We start from the raw sequence: 22,802 nt of genomic DNA on the forward strand, positions 1-22,802 counted from the left end.
TAAATGATTAACTGATCTGAAAATCTGTCTCTATAAATACTGCATTGGATTATTTAATTAACCAAAAACAATGTATACATGGCTTACCGTCACATTTGTATAATTGTGTTTTAAAATAAGGGAATAAAGTCTTTATTTCGATCTCTCTTTAATTTTATTCATTCATAATTTCAATTCATAATAATTGTAGGCACTAACATAACTGAGCTTGATAATAATAACGTAAACTTTATTAATCCAACAATGGGAAATTCCAATGTTTTCTCTGTTGGTATTACACACAGGTCTGAATTACACACACACATGCTCAGTACCTATACATGCACTAATGGAGAGATGTGAGAGTGAGGGGAGCTGCCCATGGAAAGGCGCCCTGAGCAGTTGGGGGCTCGGTGCCTTGCTCAAGGGCACCTTGGCAGTGCACAGGAGGTGAACTGGCACCTCTCCAGCTACCAGTCCACCACCATACTTTGTTCCGTATGGGGACTTGAACCAGCGACCCTCCGGTTCCCAACCCAACTCCCTACAGACTGAGCTACTGCCACACAAACAAACACATTTATTACATATCAGTAAATCGTTAACAATAGAGTTGCTCTTTATTGTGTTTCTGGAGTTTTGACCTCTTTGGACTTCTTCCCTTATCCATGCACATTGGAAGTAGGTGAAGAACGTTAGCTAGCAAAATGATCAGCACCATGGAGTAAGGTATTGGCCCCAGTTGTCCACAGTTATTTTTGCTGTATTTCAATATATGAATACAACTAAAATATAGGTTGGCTGATCAACATGAAACAAATTCCCAGGCTGAATTTTAATTTCATCTGACCCTCTTAAAGACATAGTAACACACTACTGTTCATTTGTGGTTATTCATTTGGTTATTTCAAAATTGAGACTACTTATGTTGTCCTACTTGTTACCAAGACTAAAATGTTGTGCAGAGGAAAAATATGTGTGCCAGTTAGCAACCACGATTCAGGTGTATTGGTGTCCTTAGTTTTCCTTTCCTTTGCCTTGACATGGCATACCAGCTGAGACTTGCTTCTTACAGAAAGGTCTGTTTTTATTCCACTGACTGAAGCAAAGGTAAGGAGGGACAGAATCGATTGTTGTGGGCTAAATTGAACCTGTGTCGAGCTGCAGGCAGCCACGAGATAAAGCCTCTGACGGTGTCTGCTGTGTTTATCATCAGGTGGCCTTTTCTGTGTGTGCTATGCTGCGATTTTGATGTGTTAAGTCATAATAGGGGAGCCACCATTCTTTGGAGGCTGCCAATAAAATCGCAGACAGAGGGGATTATGTTTCATGTCAGCCCATTATTGTTTCCAGCTTCCCCTGTACATTTTTTTTTTCACCTGGAGAGGTCTCTACCTTGATTTTGTTGCTTTTTACCCAGCTTTGCCTTGCTCCCCTTTTTGTTCATTTTCAAGAGGCAAAGTTTTCATTGTGATGCTCTTTAAATCTGTTTGCATTTTATTTGATTGTGGGCCTTGACTTGCTCACAGAAGTCTTGCTGTCATTTTTTATGACTACTGTACAGTGCAAGCTACAGTGGTGTGAAAAAGTGTTTGCCCCCTTCCTCATTTCCTGTTCCTTTGCATGTGTGTCACACTTAAGTGTTTCGGAACATCAAACCAATTTAAACAAAAGTCAAGGACAACACAAGTAAACACAAAATGCAATTTGTAAATGAAGGTGTTTATTATTAAAGGAGAAAAAAAATCCAAACCATCATGGCCCTGTGTGAAAAAGTGATTGCCCCCCTTGTTAAAACATACTATAACTGTGGTTGTCCACACCTGAGTTCAATTTCTCTAGCCACACCCAGGCCTGATTATTGCCACACCTGTTCACAATCAAGGCATCACTTAAATAGGAGCTGCTTGACACAGTAAGGTCCACCAGAAGATCCTTAAAAAAAGCTACACATCATGCCGAGACCCAAAGAAATTCAGGAACAATTGAGAAAGAAAGTAATTGAGATCTATCAGTCTGGAAAGGGTTATAAAGCCATTTCCAAAGCTTTGGGAATCCAGCGAACCACAGTGAGAGCCATTATCCACAAATGGCATGGAACAGTGGTGAACCTTCCAGGAGTGGCCGCCGCCCAAAAATTACCCCAAGAGCGCAGCGACGACTCATCAAGAGGTCACAAAAGACCCCACAACAACGTTTTTTTAAGGTCAGCGTTCATGCCTCCACCATCAGGAAAAGACTGGGCAAAATGGCCTGCATGGCAGAGTTCCAAGGAGAAAACCACTGCTGAGCAAAAAGAACATCAAAGCTTCAATTTCTCCAGAACACATCTTGATGATCCCCAAGACTTTTGGGACAACATTCTGTGGACCGATGAGACAAAAAGTGGAACTCTTTGGAAGGTGTGTGTCCAAGTATATCTGGCGTAGAAGGAACACTGCATTTCATAAAAAGAACATTATACCAACTGTAAAAATATGGTGGTGGCAGTGTGATGGTTGGGGCTGTTTTGCTGCTTCAGGACCTGGAAGACTTGCCGTGATAAAAGGAACTATGAATTCTGCTGTCTACCAAGAGATCCTGAAGGAGAATGTCCGACCATCTGTTCGTGTACTCAAGCAAACGAACTTGGGTTCTTCCTAAACACACCAGCAAGTCCACCACCGAATGGCTGAAGAAAAACAAAATGAAGACTTTGGAGTGGCCTAGCCAAAGTCCTGACCTGAATCCTATTGAGATGTTGTGGTATGACCTTAAAAAGGCCGTTCATGCTTAAATGTAACTGAATTAGGACAATTCTGCAAAGATGAGTGGGCCAAAATTCCTCCAGGACGCTGTAAAAGCCTCATTGCACGTTATCGCAAACGCTTGGTTGCAGTTGTTGCTGCTAAGGGTGGCCCAACCAGTTATTAGGTTTAGGGGGCAATCACTTTTTCACACAGGGCCATGATGGTTTGGATTTTTTTTCTCCTTTAATGATAAACACCTTCATTTACAAATTGCATTTTGTGTTTACTTGTGTTGTCCTTGACTATTGTTTAAATTGGTTTGATGTTCCGAAACACTTAAGTGTGACAAACATGCAAAGGAACAGGAAATGAGGAAGGGGGCAAACACTTTTTCACACCACTGTATATCAGCAGCTGTCAATCTACTTTTTTACCTGTTCACTCTAATATAAAGACATGTTCGACACATATATTGACTGTCAGATACACAATTTTATCACATGCAGTAGATATGCCTTACTCATCTGGTAGTATTGAAGACACAACAGCTTTTTTTTTTGCCGTCCTCTGCCAAGCCTTCTACCTCTACCAACAGAGATCATTTGCCACTGAGTGTAAAACCTTGGCAGAGGATGCTCATACAGTGTGTTAGGTTTGCTTTGTACTTGAATATGCCCCAACAACGTAGTCTATTCTAGCTTGATTGACCCTTGCTTGTGGTTTAGTCTTAGGAATGTCTGTTCTAAGATTGCCTGTCCTACGAAAAACCCTTGTGGTGACCCAGTACTCAGTGGAGTGTGTTATCTCTGTTACACCAGTTGTTATCTAGGATGACCAGCTAAATACTGCCCACCTGTTCCAAGAGAAGGTGGGCAATAGCCTCATAGCTAATCAGGCAGGCCATTAGCAGGAAATGACAATGCCTTCAGTAATTTTATGGGCACATTTAAAGCTTTCTTCTTTGAGGAATACAATGATAATCTCCTCTGTCTGCCCTTGGGCTATGTCTTCAAGCTGACTTAATCAAGAGCAGAAACGAATCATACCAGTGCTTCTCAAGCATGCAGCCTAGATCTCCAGAATGTGTTTATATGCTATCTATCCCTTCCCTTGGTCCATTGTACTGCCATACACCCCCATTCCTTAGTTTAAGGGAGTAGGGTTTACAAGGTTGAAATTACCTATTTTTGTTGACCTATATTCATGGAGTAGTACTGTTCTTTCGGGGCAATAACAGCTTTCAGCAAAGCCTAAAGCTGTTGGTTATTACAATAGGCTGATTGGCTGCAAGCTACAAACCCCCTAAGTAATGGCTAAATGAGAGCACACATTGAAGCTGCCTTGGGCTACAAGATAACAGCGCAAACACCCCGGTACTGTATGTCTTTTGCAGTTCTAGTTCCCTAATGCTTTTGTCAGCCCTATGGCACTAAGCACCTGAAACAGTCAACTCTTAACTAGCAACAGCCTTTTCTCTGTCCAGTGCGCGGAGTTTGCTGACATTGGGAAAACAATAAAACTTGGATGTTCCAATGTATGGGATTGTGTATAGGATAGGCCTATATATAATATTAGGGCCAGATGTACCTTTGGTGCGATTTGTGTAAGTACGTGGGGGCACCATCCACTTAGAGACACAACTTTTTACTTTTGAGTAGCATGATGTCCTTGGGTGAGAGCTGCCTTAGAAATTTCTCAGAAACACAACATGATTGGATGTAGATAGCTTAACTACATGAAACTACATGTTATCCACAGAATGACTTTAAATAACCTACCAGAGCCAAGCACGTACACAGTTTCCGTACCAGGTCCAGGCAAAAAGAGTTTGGATTTTGGATTTGTTCCTTGTTAGTTCAGTGGATGGTGGTTTCGATAGAATATAATTTATTTCATTTTATCAATTATTCTTTTTGTGCATATTGGAGCCATATATGTTGCAGTATATGGTCACTGTTTTGTTGAATGCAGTTATGGGTGAGGTACAGTTTGAGCTGTGCTATTTTTGTCAGTAGTCCCATATATGTACAGTATTATCCTGTGCGGGAGTGTATTATACTGTATGTTTGGCCTAGTTCAACTGATCCAGGTATGGGTATGGTTGAGTGCGTAATGATCCCACCCCTCTCTGCATTGACACCCAGACCAACTACTAGAAGTGGCTAGGGCAGCATCGGTAACATGATCCCTCACTGGCTTCCCGCAACAAGGCAGTCTAGAAGCATAATATTGTCGTTTCCCTGCAGTGGATGAGGTGTTTTTCTCCCTGCCACCAGGGCACCCACAAGCACTCTGTTTTAAGGACAGTAAAATTAAATATTAAATGGGTTTGTTTTTATTATTTACATGTTGTGTTTTGTATGAATGCACTGCTGAAGTGCCTTCCAGCATGCTTTTTTTATACATTGATTAATGCGAGAGCCTGATTGTCTCATACTGTTCCAGCAAAATACAATCAATTTCTCTGTTTTCCCCCATCTATGTTTCGATGTGTCTTGGTCATGTTACATACATCACAGTCCTGGATTGCTCGTGACGCTTTATTCAGCTACTCTGTATGGGGGGGAGGGAGGATAAAAACAAGAAAATCAGCCAGTTAAATTATCTCCCAGCTCGAAAGTCTCATTACACTGCTGATGAGTTTAAGGATTGCCTGAGGTGGAAAGGGGCTGTGTTTATGGCTCGGCAATCGTGCGTACCGAGTCTCCTTGTCTCATGTGGATGGAAAACAAAAGACATGCAGACACTCCAGCCAAATTAATACTGAACACATTCCTGCTTAAATACTTCATGATTTCATACTTATTTAAAAATGTGTTTCTGAAGACATGGTATGTCATATGAAGTCTTTATATGGTGGCTGCAAAATGAAGATGGATATGGTTGGTGGGAGAATTGATCTGACCTTTTCTCGCCGTGTAGGGGATATGAATCTCTCCGCATCTACTTTATCAGTGTGATAAAGGGACACGGATTCCTAAATTAGGCAGTTACATGTAGGTCACAGCACAGCTACAAGCAGAAGTGGAACAAGTATATGTAACATGCCCTGCATTTTTAGAAACTATCTAGGCATCTATTTGAACAAACAGTTGAAACATACTGTACATATTTTTTTTTTTCAAAATATGTAAAGTCAATTTAAAGAAAAGGGGACTTAAAGGTATTTGTACAGCTGGTAACATAACATTTCTATTTTTAGAAAATTAAAGGTGGAGTCTGTGATTCTAATTCAGTGAAAATCTCCTTATGCTCCGCTTGCTGTTCGTTCTGTGCGTGGCTCTATAAATGGGAAACAAACAAAGTGGCCTGGACTGAACCACTGAACACTATTCCAGCCACACAGCAGCAGCCGCGTCCGTGCTCGTGCACAGGACTAGGGAAACCCATAGATGTATGATAGAAAGGCACTGGGAGCGAGAGGGACAGTAAAAAAAGGAGCACTAATGGTAGGGGTGTATTTGTTTGGGTGTTAAGTTTAAATATCACCAATCTTTCTCCAGAATCACTGACTCCAACTTTAAAGGAGTTGATACCAAAAGTAGGCACTTAGGTTTAGGGTTGCAAAATCTAGGTCCATGTATAAAGGCACCACTCAGACAGCAATTCGTGTAAAACTAGGTTTGCATCACAGGTTTTATCAGTGTGGAGGCTGCTGGATCATGTCTGTATAGTAACTGTATATATTTTACTGGATTCTTAGGTAACAGGTTAAGACAAAGTTATAAGAAACTGGTAAAAAATAAAAAAAAGACATTTCACACCGAAAAAAATCACATTTCAAACACATAGTCTGGTAGCAGGTGTTGCAAGCTCACACATCCACTGTCAAAAGGTTGATGTCCGTAAATGTTGAATCCTGAACTTTCAGAAATAACATACCAGTGTTGTGTAACTGTGTAAACACTGACACAGACTTCCTGTTGAAAATAAGAAAATAAATGGAATCATTTTGGTATAAGTTGGTGGTATTTAGAAGAGAAAATATTCAGCAATATTCGCAAAACAAAGTTATGGTAATTGTGGGGTCGTGAGTTTATGATCCAATACCCCTAGCAGTTTGCTTCCCTGAAACCACATTAGGTTAGGTTAGGATGATGGCTCTAATATACCTTTGTTGCATTTATATTGAGGACTGCGCCATTGACTAAATAATTCAAAATGTATTCCTGCTGCCACTGCCAAATACCTTGCACCCAGTTCCACATCTTCCAGTCAGTAAGCCTATTTAATGCATTCAGTTACCTTTCCAACCCCTGCTCCGCTTCTGTTGTTAGGGAACCGCCATAACCAGTCATCTGCGCTGGAAGATAAAACCAATATGCTGAGGTGATGTGACCTACCATCTGACAGATGCCTCTTCAGTATGACTGCTGAGCTTAAAGCCAATCAAGAAGAGCCTGTCTGTCTTTTCTCCTCCAGTGAATACGTAATTTTTAATCTCATCAATAATCAGGGATGGTGATGGCAGCAATTGGCATGATTGCCAGTGTTCACAGAGCAATCCATTGCTGTTTGCATGGATGGATGGCGTAAATCAAAAACCACTGGACTGCCCTGTGGTGTGGTCGCTTGGGACCCATGATACCCAGAATGGACAAGAATTAAAATGTTCTTTTAGATGTAAGCAAGGGCTAAACGTTTATTAAATTAAAAAATAAAAGAGAGAGAGAGAGAACAAGTTAATGCCAGCTTTTCAAAGTCACCTTATGTTGGTGTTTCAAATATTGGCAATGCAGTGATTTTGCTTTTTGTATTGGAGCCCCATTGTCTGTAACCAAAGGCATATATTTAAAGGAATAGTTTGACATTTTGGGAAACATGCTTATTCACTTTTTAGAGAATTGGGTGAGAAGACCAATATCACTCTCATATTTGTCCGTTCAATATGAAACCAGCCAGGGGATTGTTGGATAGGAAATAGGGGGGAAACCGCTAGCCTGGCTTTGTCAAAAGGTTTTTGTTTAATCTGTACAACAATTTGTGTACAGAAATAGTGTAGCACCTAACCCAGAATTAAACTGCAACTTGTCATTTCTATGTTTTTTTTTTTTTTAATGGATTAAATAAACAACCTATACTATGTTAATGCTAAGTGAGTTTTGGGGCCAGGCTAGCTGTTTCTGTTTCTAGGGATGGAGCAACATCTACAAAAGCACCCTACAATAATTGTGCATACTACTTGTTAGAAATAAATAAAATATAGTAGTAAAAATAGTCTTTATGCTAAACTAGGATAATGTTTTGGACAGATATAGTACGAGGTACAGTATATATCCGCGCATCTAAATCTCAAAGTGTGTAAACACATGTCCCAAAGTGTGGAATCTTCATCAGAACAAAAACCTGATGTAGACCCTTTCAGTTGCAAAGTCATATTATCAAACTTGTAAATCCCATAAAAGAAAAAGAAAATCTTCACTCATTTGGGGGAACAAATATTTCTGCTTCGGTTCATCAACAAAAGGAAGAGAGGGAGACAAACAGTTCCTGAGTCATTTTCCACCCTCACACTCTTCTCATGAGTCATGCACCACCACACATGTTAGACGGTTAAGCATAAACAAATCTAAGATCTAAAATATGCTCAGCGGTCAAAGTGATAATTTGAGCAGACAGATTTTAGTAAATGAAATAGATGAATATGTGTGTGTGTGTGTGTGTGTGTGTGTGTGTGTGTGTGTGTGTGTGTGTCACTGTATGCAAGGTCAATGAGATTTACCTCGTAGTGTACGGAATTACTAATCCTAATATATGCATCTGTTTTCCTTGAAGATCTCAGAGTTTAATAAGAGCATGATCAAAGGTTATATTTTACATTCACAGTTTATTTAAGCAGTACCATAGCTTATTTCCATCATCACAATAAAAACACTATTGTCAAATAAACCATGCCATTGTTTGAAACAAGTATTTGCAATTTACATCTGTCAAGTTCTGAGTAAGCAATCCTCTTTAGGAACTGTATAGAAAGAGTCAAACTCAGCTGTCTCAACCAGAAACCAATGTTTAAATATGCCCATACAAAGAGTTTCCTCTGTCTGGCAGGGGTATCTCTCACAGAGGGAGCTATTGAGCTACAAATGGGAACATAACAGAAACCCGAATGACAGCAGGGGAAAGAGAGAGTCTGAGGAAAGAAGAGATAACAAAAAATGACTAAGATACAGGATGAGGGAGAGACAGGAAAATCTAAGCAAGATGTTTTGGATGTGAATGTTTAATAGAGCGGAAAAGCAAAAAAGTATGAAGACTTACAATCAAGGCACAAAATAGACCCAGCCAGATGACCTTGATGCTACTGTTAATGACAACTCGCCATCAGTTCCCCACTGAGATTACTTAGAAATTCCATAAGCATTAATGTGAACTTAAATAAATCAATTAGTTTATCTTTATTTCACTAAAGGTTACAGTAGAAGTGGTTGTGGTTGTGTTATAGAAAGTGGTGCATCTGTAAAGCAAGTCTGAAAGATTGGCTTACTGTTAAGCTGAAGTACTGTTTATCCAAAAAGCAGGGTATCCAGTTGGAGTTAGGGGTCCACTCCTCAATTAGTCTTGCGTTGCTTGACCTTACGCCACAGCGCTGCGGAAGGTCTGGCTCTACTACACCAAGGCATTGTCATGGTCCGTATGATATCGTACGAATATGTATTCACACCAAAACGTATGACATCCTACGAAATTAGGAGGCCGCCGGCTGGTCACGTGACGGCGAGCGGCAGTTGCTAGTTGTTTAAGGCGCTACAGAGTTTCGTGACGCAGGCTACAGACCTCTGTTGTATCATTGGTAGTTGGTCGTTTAGTTACCTGAAAATAGGTGACTTTGAGCTGGGTACAAAGCACCGCAATCTGCCGGTCATTTCTGCGGACATTATGGTTTTTTTAGGCACCAAAACGACTAGTTAAGATTAGGAAAAAGATCGTGGTTAGGATTAAAACACAATTCCTGGTTGAAAGACTTTAGTTTTCCCTGGGAAGCGAACTCCGCTCTCTGGCTTGAAAGTCCTATACGTTAACAATCAATGTCATGAATACAGCCCAAAAAACGTGGAATGCTTATGAATTATGCTTTACTTTGCGTAGCTTTTTGAACGTATGGTTCATGAGAACAGGCTGACAAAACATACATTCCAGGATAGGAGAAAAAAAACGCTTCGGGTTGTTTGCACTTCTATAAACCAATTACAATCCCAGTTAGATAGTAAATGCTGTGAACATATTCTTTGTAAATCTTTACAATCATTCCCCAAAAGAATCAAGCAGGCCTGCCTTGTTGCACAATCCAAATCTTCAAAACTTGCTTGCTAGCTCGAAGTTTGTGGTTTTTTCCCGAAGGGAACAGAGTTTGAGAACGGCGATACACAGAGAGCGGAAGGCAAGGGACATCTGGCGGAACAGCCGACAGCGCCAGATGTGAGGCAGTTATCCTGGAAATGTACTGTCGTTTATCTAGACTATTCCTCAATTGACCACTAGAGTTCAGTCATTTTGAATGTGATACTTAAAAACATGCTTCAGCGGTGGCTTTAGTTACTAGTTTCCTTTTTATAAACACTGTGGTCAACTTGAGGTCAGTTATGATGGATTAACGGTGACAAGTTTTCATGAAAAAGATATGAAAAGTGTTCACTGAATCCACAGACAATTATCACCTGACTCTGCAGTTCTTCTCATGGAACCTTTAAGCTGTTTTTAGTCAATTTTTGGTTGTTTTTTGGCCCCCAACTTTGCTATCATCAACCAAGCATGCTGCTTTTTTTAGTTTTTTAGCTAAAAAGCTAATAAACTCACTGTACATTACCTCAGACCCAGTAAACACTGCGCTTTACACAAACCATATTTCCGCTGCTTCCTTCCTGGCTGCTTACGAGAATCCAACATTTGGTTTTCTTTTTCTTTGTTTTCATACAAAACCTTTTATTTGCTGTGGCCACTGATGAAGTCGATCTTGTCTTCAAGAGATATTGCAAACGGCATATTTAACCCTCTCAAATTTGTCTATGATACATGATTTAGAAAGTAAATCACACATAATTGAAGATGATAGCATGGCAAATATGTTTATATCAAAACCTTTCATTTCAGAGCAGTCCTTCCTATATTCATATTTGAAATGGAATTCCAAAGTGTGTCAGATAAATTGGTCATGTTGTACTCCGGTGTGTGTGTGTGTGTGTGTGTGTGTGTGTGTGTGTGTGTGTGTGTGTGTGTGTGTGTGTGTGCGCCCTACGGCTCACACCATGGTAATGGCTGCATATTATGCTGCATATTAATTGATGTTGTACTTAATTTGAAATATTTAAAAGCTAGGGTTTTGTTTTTGCTTCATTTAGTAATTTCTTTGTGCTGCGTTTTGCAGATCTCAGGGTAGCCAATAAGTTAAGTAATATTTTGGTTTTGGTTCTAGAAATGTCAACTGAAGTGTGTCCCTTGAAGGTGTCAGGTGAAATCGCCTCGGCTGTGTGATAAGGTGTAACTTTGAAGTTGTGAATGAGGTTAGAGGCATGAGTCAACCTCTGCAGGCTATCACGACCGCCACACCCCCATCTCTGAGCATCTCTCCTGTCTACTACACTCACACAAGTCATGCCCTTCCCCTGCATCCAGAATCTATTTGTTTCTGTACATGCAGTCTGGTTTGTTTTGGCATTACAAGTCTGCTATTGTTGTATTATGTTGAAATGATATCTGTTTGTATTTACTTGTTCAGTCAAAGTTGATCCAGCTGACCAGTTTTCAGTCATTTAGCCACTAAGCAGTCATTAATAAACTGTAATTAATTAGTTGTTGTACTAGCATGTGTGGCTTTCCCAATTATAGCAGAGACTATCTGTTAATTTAACTTGATGAGGACAGAGCTGATTTTTAACTCCTCCTTAAACTCTTAAAATAAAAAATATCCTCCAGCTTAGCCATCTACTTCCCTCAACAGCTCACTCATTTTAACAACTCAACCAGCACTGACAATAGTACAGTCAAAAACTGCATGAAAACAGACACTTGGCACCTCAGGCTACGGTCACTCATGTCCCATCAGTATCTTTAATGCACCAAATGCCTTGCCACCCAGTTGTAGACTCCTAACTCATACCTTTCTGTTGTTTGTGTGACACCTGAAACATATCATAACAATATCACAGAAGAACTATGTCTTGGGAAAGAGAAATGACCATTTTCAAGTAAGTGCATGACCAGCGTTTAGATGTTTGATTGTTGGGGAAAAGGGGGTAAACCATTTTGCCCCTGTGAGTTCCTTATTCTTTTTATTGCAGAGGGCAGAGATTCAAGTATAGCACCAGCACATCACTGATTTCCTCACCCCAGGTCAATGTCTAAACTTTCCCATGCATCAAAATGTATTGTAATTGACTCCATTTATAATTCCTCTAGAGATCTCGCACTGGGCTGCAGCTCTGATGGCTGCCGAAAGCAATAAAGTCTCACAGACATGACCCCCATTGTAAACAAGACCTCCTTCCAAAGTGTGAGGTACAGTGCAGCAAAGTGCGGTTTTTCGGTGTTTGGCTGTACTTTTGCTCTTTAGCTCCAGCCCATACTTCCATTCAAATGTTGTAACTTCACAGTTATGTAGTTCTCATGTCATGTTTTATTCTTCTTGGCTAGTGTTTTCTCCTACTCCATTATAGATCTTGCTGTTTTAAGATATTAGATGACCCGATGTGCAAGAGTTGTTTTTCTTTTCAACAGTTTTTATAGATACCAGTGTTGGCTGGGAAGGAAATACATGAAATACTGCATTACACTTTACACTACATTATATATATGCTATATTGCAGTGTGCTGTTGCTGTAATAATTGATGTTATATCAATTAATGTAATAGCATTGCATTACTAGCATTACATGCAAGTAATGCATGTATTCGGTTTTAGTGAAAACTAATGTAACATAAAGTTACTTTAGACAGTTGTTGATCTAGTTTTCTATAAATACAACATTTTTATAATACACGTTATATATTTATATATTTTAAACTATATGTTGTATCATATTAGAAAATAAATTTCTCCCTAATATTAATTGCATCTTGCTTTATTGAAAAGACTAGAGTTTCTGATTATTGCGGCAGACAGTAGGCATTTGCAGATTAACCATCACATATTTTAACCCTATGGTTTTGCTCTTGGGGTGGCCATCAGTTCTAATCAGAAAACAAATCCTTCATTATGATAATAGTTCTGTAACATGGGGGTTTTAAGGAAAATCCAAATTAAAAGAGGAAATAGAGCATAAGTAAAAAGGATTTACCCTTTTATGTGCATGCAATTAGTGCAACATTGATGGGAAAATGCAATTGTTATTGTTTGGAGTGTGGATTTGTGTCCTCTGAGTGAGATTAATTGCATTGTCTACAGACAACATTGTCTATTTTCTGGTATGGTGTAACAATATAATTCTTCTATATGTGTATAATTATTTATAACGCAGCACAAGTAGTGCCTTTAATTATTTACAAATAGATAAGTAACTTTTTTTTCCCCCTCCATCTCATGTTTATGCTGTCCATTACATTTCCTCATTTGCCATTTCACTGCCTGCTGTTTTTAACATTGCATGATCCGAGGTATGTGACTGCTTTGTCACAACAACAATATCACTTTCACACCTGCAACTGGAGCTGCTTTGATTCCTCCTAAAAGGGGAACACAGAGTTGTGTTTATCCTTTTGTCTCTTTCCTCTGATGTACTCTAGTCTGCCTACCACTTCATCTCCTATTCGCTCTCAGGTACCCCCAACAGCTAAATGAAAAAAAAAAAGACAAAACACGATTTTTATTGGGCTGGAATCCCATTTTGTGTCATTAAAAAAGTGGTGAGGGAAAATTAAAAAACAAAAGAAAACATTTTTAGATTGACATACAAGTCGTCGTTGTCCTGGCTGCTGATCAATAGTCAGTTTTGCCCTGATGTGATGGATATGCCCTTTGGCAGACATTATGTGTATCTGGTCATGTGTAGAGCCCCCTCAAGGTCTTCCTCCTTTTACACCCTGTCTTTTATATGCAAAGAGGCTGAGAGAGGAGGTTTGATGAGAAGATAACAAGCTTGGGCAAGATGACTTCTTCATGGCTCTGAAAGGTTTTAACATCTATAATCTCTAGAACTTGAAATACCTTTTAGCTATGATTGAAGTGCACACCGTGTCAGCCAAACAGACTCAACGTATCTGTAGATTAAAAGTGTCCACATGAGGATGAATTGTAATAAATGTGGTGAGCCTTAACTTTTTATCTAATGTGATCATCAGGTCAAAATTTAAATGTTTCTCAATGTTTTGGTTTATGACCAAATAATGCAAAACTAATGACATTCCCACCATCCTCAGCTGTAGTTTGTGTTTGCTAATTTGCAAATGTTAGCTACAGTAACACTTTAAACTAATATAGTTAAAACATTGCTCCTGCTAAACATCAGCATATTAGCATGTTAGTACGATGACGTTTAGCTGAAGGTACCGCTGTGCCAGTCGGCTACAACCTCAAAGCCCCTAGCATGGCTGTAGACTCTGTCTTGTTTTTCCTTACTTTTGGTTCCTCCTCTAACGTCTCCAAAAGCTTTGCCTTTGAATCATGTATACTCGTCTTGATTATGCGAGTCATTATGGCATCAATGTCTAGTGATAAATCACAATAAAGGTTCTAATAATTCAACCAATCAACCTTCTCCGCTCCTCCGCTAATACAAATGTCTCAATTTAATGTCCATGTGGAACAAAAACTTTTTAGGTCCATAGTATGATAATTTTATTATTATTATCACATTTCTTACACCCCAACAGACCACTCTGATTAAATATTAAATATGCCTATACTTATATAATGAGCTTATTTTTTACTGTCTTTATTTATGAATCTCTTCCGTGGGTTTGTTTCTCTTTCGCTCATGCTCTATACACTTTCTTTACACCTACTAACATACACCTACTTGGCTAAGGTGATGAATGCATTTATGAACGACTTTCTACTTTGTTTTTATGTTGCATTTGTCTTTGTTTTCACAAGTGTATGGATTATTTAAAACTTGATCTTTTATTCTACGTTGGCAGCAACGCTCAAGATAAATCTCAATTTCCTTTGTAACCTTTGGCGGCATTGCAAGAGCAGTGGATGAAAGATTGGTATTATTTGTCTATAAATCAAAATGAAAATTACCCCTTTCTACAAATGACTGAATATAAAGTTGACATCTTCACATTATAGAGGTTGATTTGGTATTGTGAGCTACACAGTATTTTTCCCTGGCAGTTTATTTGAAGGAAACTGGCCAAAGCATAATGAAAAACTCATAGTCTGTCTTTTGTTCATGGGAATGAGTAATGTGTCAAGGGCCAGTATTACAAAGCTCATATTAATAACTACATTTTTGTTGACCACAAAGGTGAGTTTTTGATGTTGTCTGTTATTCACATGTTAACTTGTCTTTCAATTAGCTTTTGTCTTTCTTGTGCACTTTTGTGTACCATATGCATCACTCAGCCTCCGCAGTTATTTATTTTGCTTGACATGAACGCAAACTGAAGCATACAGCAGACAACTTAAAGAAAGGACATGTTTTTTCTTGCTTGAGGAGTTACCTGAGAATAATTTGTGTGCATGTGCTGGCTTAGAAACATGGAGACAGAATTTTTTTCTGTGTCAATGAAAGACACTGGCAGGCCTTGCTGCCAGCAGTCATTAGAATAATTTTACATGTTTCAGAAATCCTGTATGTCTGGAAAGACTAAATATACAACCCCCTCTGTTTCTCCTCTGATCCACTTGAAATGTGTATTCAGAAGATACCAGTGTTGCCATGTTTTGTACCCTGAAAATAACAGCTTTAATTTTGTGGTAATTTAACTAATGATATCCCAAAATAGCCTGGGCTAGATTCTGTAGACACATGTTATCAAAGCTAAGAAGGGTAGTGATAGTAATGTATGTATATATATATATATATACATATATATATGTGTATATATATATATATATATATATATATATATATATATATATATATATATATATATATATATATATATATATATATAAGCTTATATATATATAAATAAGTTAAGTTTGTTGTTGATTTGTGTGAAAACCAAAACATTATATATAAGGGCTGAAATAATTCCTCGGGTAGCTCAAATAATTCGATCACAAAAAAATCATCGCTGCAAAATTCTTTGCCTCGAAGCTTCATTTAAACGATGGAACTGTACCGCTGTTTCCGCATGGATGATTATTACTGTTGCACAATGTGTTGCCGCTGCTGTGGACATGTGCCGCGAAAATAGTGAGGGGCAGGTGGAGAAAACGACAGAAAGTTTGGGATCATTTTAAGATGCAAAAAAATTAAAACTATACAGTGTGTCTGGAGCGGACAGGTTCCACGGTAGCATTAACGTCTGCATGCAGACTCTCGTCCAGCGTTGTACACACAACTACAGCATGCTACTCTGCAAATAGCGAATTTTTTGGAAAAAGCTAAAACGAATGCTGTCGGTAAACTTAGCTGCTGGCGGAGACAAACCAGCCCAGCGCCTCTCTCTTTACCAGCGCCTCCTGCAAGTGGCTACTTAATATGCATGTGAATAACGTCATCGGATCATGGAGAGCATTGCAGACAATGTTTGCATTCTTCATTCCCTCTAAACTTCACTCAGATCAGCCTTCTGAGATTGTGTCCTCCTGAACAGTATAGTTGAATAGCCCTGCTGTAAGCTTTGTACAGTCACATGTACCTGGGCTTAGTGAACAGCTTTCTTTGTGCAGTGTAAAGAGCCAGATGCATGAAGGGGGTGAAAAAGATTTACATTTGGGCCACCAAAAAATTACTTTGGACACCTAATTTAGGGGATGGGTGGCCCATGCAGCCAGTGTTTAAAAATATTAGCATCTATTTCTGTTATTGTATGCAATTCAGGCAATAAAAGTGTTGCATTTTCTAAAAATGAAACCTTTCTTTTGTATATTTACCAGTGTTTCCTCTATGTTGATTTTGTATTGGCGGCCCACCATGGCAAAATTTCTGCCACCACGGTATCAGAAATTACTGGGCCAATCAGCGTTGGTTTTGAGGTGGGTTAGGTGGTGATAGACAGATGGTTTATCCAATCAGCCAACCAGGATTTTCAGACAGCGGTAGCCCTAATTCTGTTAGCTGCTCGCTAATGCTTTTTTCTCTTGGATCCTTCTTTTAGAATATGGACCGGGAACCTGAAATGGTGCCTTTTATTCCTAAATTCTTGTTACACAAACAGCAAATATCCTTTACTGACATGTTGCTTGCTTCCTGAGCTAATGACCTATGCTTTGCCTGCAGCAGCAGGGGCAGGCTTGTGGTTGTATTTTCATACGCTTTGTGGATCTGATTGGTTGATTTGGCCCGTCTATCACCAACATAGGTGATAGACAGATGGTTTATCCAATCAGCTAACCAGTATTTTCACCAGCTAACCAGTATTTTCACCCTTTCCCAAAAGTTCTCCAACGGAAAGTTCCCAGATGGATATGCCGAGCAAATGCGAAGCAATCCATCTGGCGGAGTCAGGTTAATCAGAAATAGGGCTGTATAAAAAAAATGTTGTCGCGGTTGCCTTTTAAATTATCCTGTTGACATAATGCTCCCCCCACCCCGTTGACTGCCGCTACAACTACAAGTAGAACTATTGAGAGGTTATTGGACGAGTCCAGTTGTTGTTCGGACAGACCTGCCCCCACTGCTAAAAAAAAACCTAAAGGAAACACTGTTTACTATTGCTATTTACTATAAAGCAAAAGTATTTCTTATAGGATTATTTGATTAATTGATGGAATATACGGTAGAATACTCACTCACTAAAATATTCGATAGCTGCAGCCCTATTATATGCACTTCAGAGGCCACATTAATGCGTCAGTTTGTCTGAGTAATTCCCATGTAAACAATAGTCTGTACTGTAATCCCACGGCTTCACTCTGATCCTGTGAATGACTCCCCTGAAACACCATCGCAGTTAACTTCAGCACTTTTTCTTGGCTACCATGGTTACTATGATCAGTTTTCCGGCCAAATGATTACCAAATACTATCAACTATCAAAAGCCACAATAAGTGACGGAGACCTTTCCATGTCTCAATACATTTATGGGAAATGGTTTCGTCTCTTGCATCCATCTGTTCACCTACCATGCAGTTCATTTTCCTTTTTTCACCATCAGCGAGGCTGCGATCATAGTGACAAGAGCATGTGGATCTCAGAGGCCCTATCAGTGGAGAAACAGGCTATGTGATAGTGCGGTTTTCTCACTGTCATCCCCAAGAGTCAGTTCTGTGAGAATTGAGGAGGAGGGTATGTGAAACTCCCAGTCATTGAATCTGTCCAGCCAGTCGGCTAGCAGCAAAGTCTAATAATGACAGTGACCTCACCTCTTACTCTTATTGTATTGATTCTATTATGCTCACAGCCAGCAGTTGTGAATGTGTCTGATTGTGTGTGCTTTCCAGTGCCCTTCAGATATATTTGTACTTGAGTTGAAGGTTGTTTCGGTGTGCCTTGTGATCCACAATCTTGCCAGTCAATCGTATTGTCAGAAAATGACAAAACTAGCAAATCCAAGCTATGGAATTGATGTAAAGCAAGACAGGTTTGACCCCTTGTGTCATATAGGCCACATCTCTTGACAGCTTGTCTATTATCATACTCCTCACTCCTCATTTCAGTTACAGAGCTAGTGGATGGGCTAACCTTACAGATGTGGGGGGTAGTGTAGGTTAAATGATAGAAGTTGATGAAGAGGGACTGCCTTATTGGTGCTTATTTTAGTTATCAATCAGTATTTGAAGCAAATCACAATGACTAGCTGCAAAATAAGATGCACCATTTATTGTGCATGCATTATACAAACTTCTGCCTGGAGATGATTAGCGTACGATAGGCATCCATAAGTTATTTTACTCATGTCACGTTCAGTTACATAGATACAATGATTTCAAGTACAAGTCAAAACAAGATCACTTATAACTATCACTGATCAATAGACTACGTCATTCATGCAGCAGGGCAAGTTTGTTTGTTTTTGTTTTTTTTTACTTCTGCCAAGGAGGTTGAAAGTCTGAATGCCTCCATCCATCTGTTTGCTTGTCTGTTTGTCTTTAACCGACATGCTGAAACTCAAGGCTGGACTGGGGTGGAATTTGCTGGGCACATTAACACTCTCAAGAGGAAGGATGTTATTGGTTTTGCGACCCTGCGGCCTTCCCTGTTGTGCAGGCCCAACCTTGACTACTCACGTAGGCTCAAAGAGGAAAATAAACCTACTTATTTCGGTGCCCCCGTGACCATTCACTCAGCTTTTGATCTATCTTCATCAGACTGTGTTGTCTATTTAAATCCATCTCTTTGGAGTGTGCAAGCATTTCTCTTTTCATCTTTCACCTAGCATCACATTAGGCTAAACTCTTAAATAATTACTTATTCTCCCAGTACAGTACAATGTTGGCTTTGAAAATAAGGCTTAACAAATATGTTCATTAGGCAGTGGTCTGCCCTCTCCACTTTCTGTATTTCATGTTTCTATCTTTTGTGTAGATTTTCAGTGTTGTGCCTCAGAGGCAAAGTGTGTTAGTTGTAATAGAATATCAAAAGCAATTTAAATTGAAAATAAATGTTATTTCATATTAAAAACAAAGGATCACGTACTCAGTTAAATAAATGCAGTCAATATTCTAGTGAATTGAATGTGTGTGTGTGTGTGTGTGTGTGTGTGTGTGTGCGTGCGTGCGTGCGTGCGTGCGTGCGTGCGTGCGTGCGTGCGTGCGTGCGTGCGTGCGTGCGTGTGTCAATAAGACTAAACCCTTAACAGGAACCTAAACATGGTACTTCATGGTACTTAAGCATCCATGCTCCTGTACCATCTGATCCCCTAAGACACTGCTCACTGTTTGAAGTCTCCACTTAAAAGGCCTGATCTAAATACTGTGGATTCCAAAGCAATTCTGCAAACAGTGATTACAGACTGATTAATGAGACACACACACACACACACACGCACATGCACACACACACACACACACAGACACATGCTTACTTTCTAGGCCACACACAAATGGATTAAGCAGGAGTCAGTATGTTACAACATATAGTCTAACTCACTCATAGGTTGGTTTTTATTTAAAGGTCCAGTGTGTAACGTGTTTAGTTGTTCATTATCAAAATCTGTGTTGCCTGTTCACAAACTTGTCCTTTTCATGAATATTTACCACCACCATCAATTCCAAGTATTCCTTTTGGCTTGAAATTTCACTTTTGCATTTGCATGAACTGAGGTAGACGCTCCATATTCATGCGCCATCTTGAAATACGTTAGCCGGTAAGGGACATACAGGACATATTGCTCCGCCTTTCGCGTTTTCGCAGTCACATGATAAACTCCCAGGTGCTGCTAATACTGCTAATGGGTATCGTAGCTTCCCGGCCCCGGCAAGTTTGAAGAAGGAAACATGGAGGACCACACGTATTCAAAATCCAAATTTTCTTTTTCTTCGCCCAGAAAAAGAAAAAGGATATTGAAAAGAGCATTTTGCTTTTTGAAGCGTGAAGGCTACCGTAGCTGTAATACGTACTTTGAACTGCGTGGTGCGAGAGAGTTGATTGCGATATATGATCTCAATGCTAGATGGGAGAAATTCCTACACATTGGACCTTTAAACTTCAACAAAGTTTACATCAATCTGTGTTGTTTTTTTTTTACTGGAAACCTGTCAATGAGCCCAGCATTAGTCTTAATTGCAGTTGCTAATCAATTTATTATGTATGTTTTTGTTTTAATTTTTTTTTTCTACAGTGTCTGCTGAGATCTTAAAAAACAGTTTGACCACGATGGAACGTCACATTCAGAGGCTTGAGAACGACATTGAGAACTTTCCCAAAACGGATGACCAACAAGATAAGTTTGTGGAAAAGATGTTGATATCCTTTTTATGGTGGGTGTGGTCATTTTCACAACTTGCTTAGTTTTGTACTTACATTTTCTCTTCAAACAAACATATGCATTCTAGCATATTAGGACATTGCTTGTACCAATTTGTCGACAGAAGTGGCAAAGGAGTGTGCTGTTTGTGTTCTGTCTGGCAGTGGTAAGCAGTTTAAGTCACTTGGTGTGATAGGTGGCACCCAAGGGAATGTAGGGAATGGATCTGGCTTCCTTGCTATGAGATGTTGATCGGATCTCCCTCTTCACTCCTCCCTTGGTCCCAAGAGTGAAATCCAGCCTGTGACTATTTTTACTGCACTCTGCCACCGCCGCCTGTCCCCTTGGGGACTCTAATAGGGGCTCTAGCCCCTCACACCAACTTATCGCCTATCCCTGATTTCATCTCCTGACCGGCCACAAGCCTCTCCACACAACCATCCGTGCACTATCTTCTCTCATGGCACCTCTCCTGTTTCGATAACAGAGTGTTTCACTTAAACCCAAGCATCTCTGCTCCCAAATTGAATTAGCCATGTCTCTGCACTTTCTTGAATGCCCTTTCTGAGAGGAAAGGTCCTCTCTGTATAGGTTTGATCAATGGTAGAAATCAAGTCTATTGTCAATACCCTGAGGCTAGGGTGCCTTTCAGGGAAAACAAAGAGTCAGCATTGTCTGCTTTGCTTGTCTCTAGTCTTAAGAAAAAAAGAAAAAAAAAAAAAGAATTACTCGAGTAATTTAACAAGCGAGTAGGTGTTACCATATGCTAGGCGCTCTCACGTAAGACAACATTTAACCTGATTTTTGCTTCCTTTTGTCTGAGATTTATTAAGGCTGACTTTGCACATTCGGTGGTATAAGAGTAATAGCCTCCTAACACATTAACAATCTGCTCCTAGTCAAAGACGGGCACTTAAATTTCTGTAATTAACAAAAACTGAAGCAGAGACCTCCCTGACGGCTGCTCAGAGGCAGAGCAGGCAGGCAAGAAAGCTGCTCTGCCCCCCGATGTCAGTATTGATTCCCAGGCTCCTTTGAGAACTAGAGGCTTGAGTGAAAGGAAATGTAGAACTGAAGATATACTGCAGCATGGCTCTCCCTCACTGTCTGGAGTTCTTCCCCAGAGAGTGGCAGAGAGAAGCTGGCTGGCCATGACCTGAAACACCCCACTTCCTCCCCCTTTTCTCCCCATCACACCTGATTGAGTTTTGGTGCCATTAAAGGTGTTCTAAGTGTTCTATGTGATGCGTTTTTTAAGCTACAATTTTTTTTGTCACATACAACAAACATCTCCTCACTATCCACTAGCTGCCTGTCCCCTGAACACACTGTAAAAAAACGCAGTCTCTGTAGACAGCTCAGGCTCTACAAGAGTCATGGACGCGCATTGTGGAGGTAGCCTACGTGCTAACGCTGCTGCAGTGATGGCTGCAACCAGCTCCTTCTTGTCGGTTATTGGCTGGAACACTGTTTGTTATGGTTCGTGGAGCAGGTTGGCACAGTTTGTTTTTGTTGCCATTTGTGGAGCCTGGGCTATCTTCACACACCGCCTTTTTTTACAGTGTGTTCAGGGGACAGGCAGCTAGTGGATAGTGAGGAGATGTTTGCCGCATGTGACGAAAAATGTTGTAGCCTAAAAAACGCCTCACATCACTTAGAGCACCTTTAAGGAGGCTTAGTAGGATTTAATAGAAGTAGCCACCAGTAGGAAAAGCACCGACAAGTGTATTTATTTCCGTGTTGTTCCCCTCTGGAGTGTTTTCGTAATGGTTAATGGTATAGCAGTTTACCTTCCCTTGATTTTCTAAGTGGCAGAATTGGTTCAGTTGTACATATTTTTTAATCATAATTTTTAGTGTTCTAATGTTTGGGATTCAGACACATGGAAGCACAGGAAGGAGTCAAATGAAAAGAAAGTGCATGCTCGTTTGTTCTCTGTTAGCTCCCTGGAGCGTTTGATCTGCATTCCATCTCCTGTTTATAAGAAAGGAATACAATTGATAATAATGGAATCATAATAGCAAGGTGTCAGGACAATTTTACTTGTATGTGCTACTAGTGAGTATTTGGTGTAGATTATTGTATCCCATGTTCTAGAAAACATAGTTATATTGTCAGCACAGTTATTATATTTGTTTT

At 39.8% G+C, this 22,802-nt stretch overlaps 1 protein-coding gene across 1 annotated transcript in view; it reads left to right on the top strand.

Annotated features, from left to right (window-relative positions):
* diaph2 (diaphanous-related formin 2) overlaps nucleotides 1–22,802 on the top strand; it is a 410,316-nt gene that overhangs the window by 282,631 nt on the left and 104,883 nt on the right. Inside the window, 1 exon segment of the mRNA XM_028589075.1 lies at nucleotides 20,538–20,662. Coding sequence (XP_028444876.1) covers nucleotides 20,538–20,662 — 125 coding nt within the window.

This window comes from Perca flavescens, chromosome 10 (assembly GCF_004354835.1).
Source record: "Perca flavescens isolate YP-PL-M2 chromosome 10, PFLA_1.0, whole genome shotgun sequence".
NCBI lineage: Eukaryota > Metazoa > Chordata > Actinopteri > Perciformes > Percidae > Perca > Perca flavescens.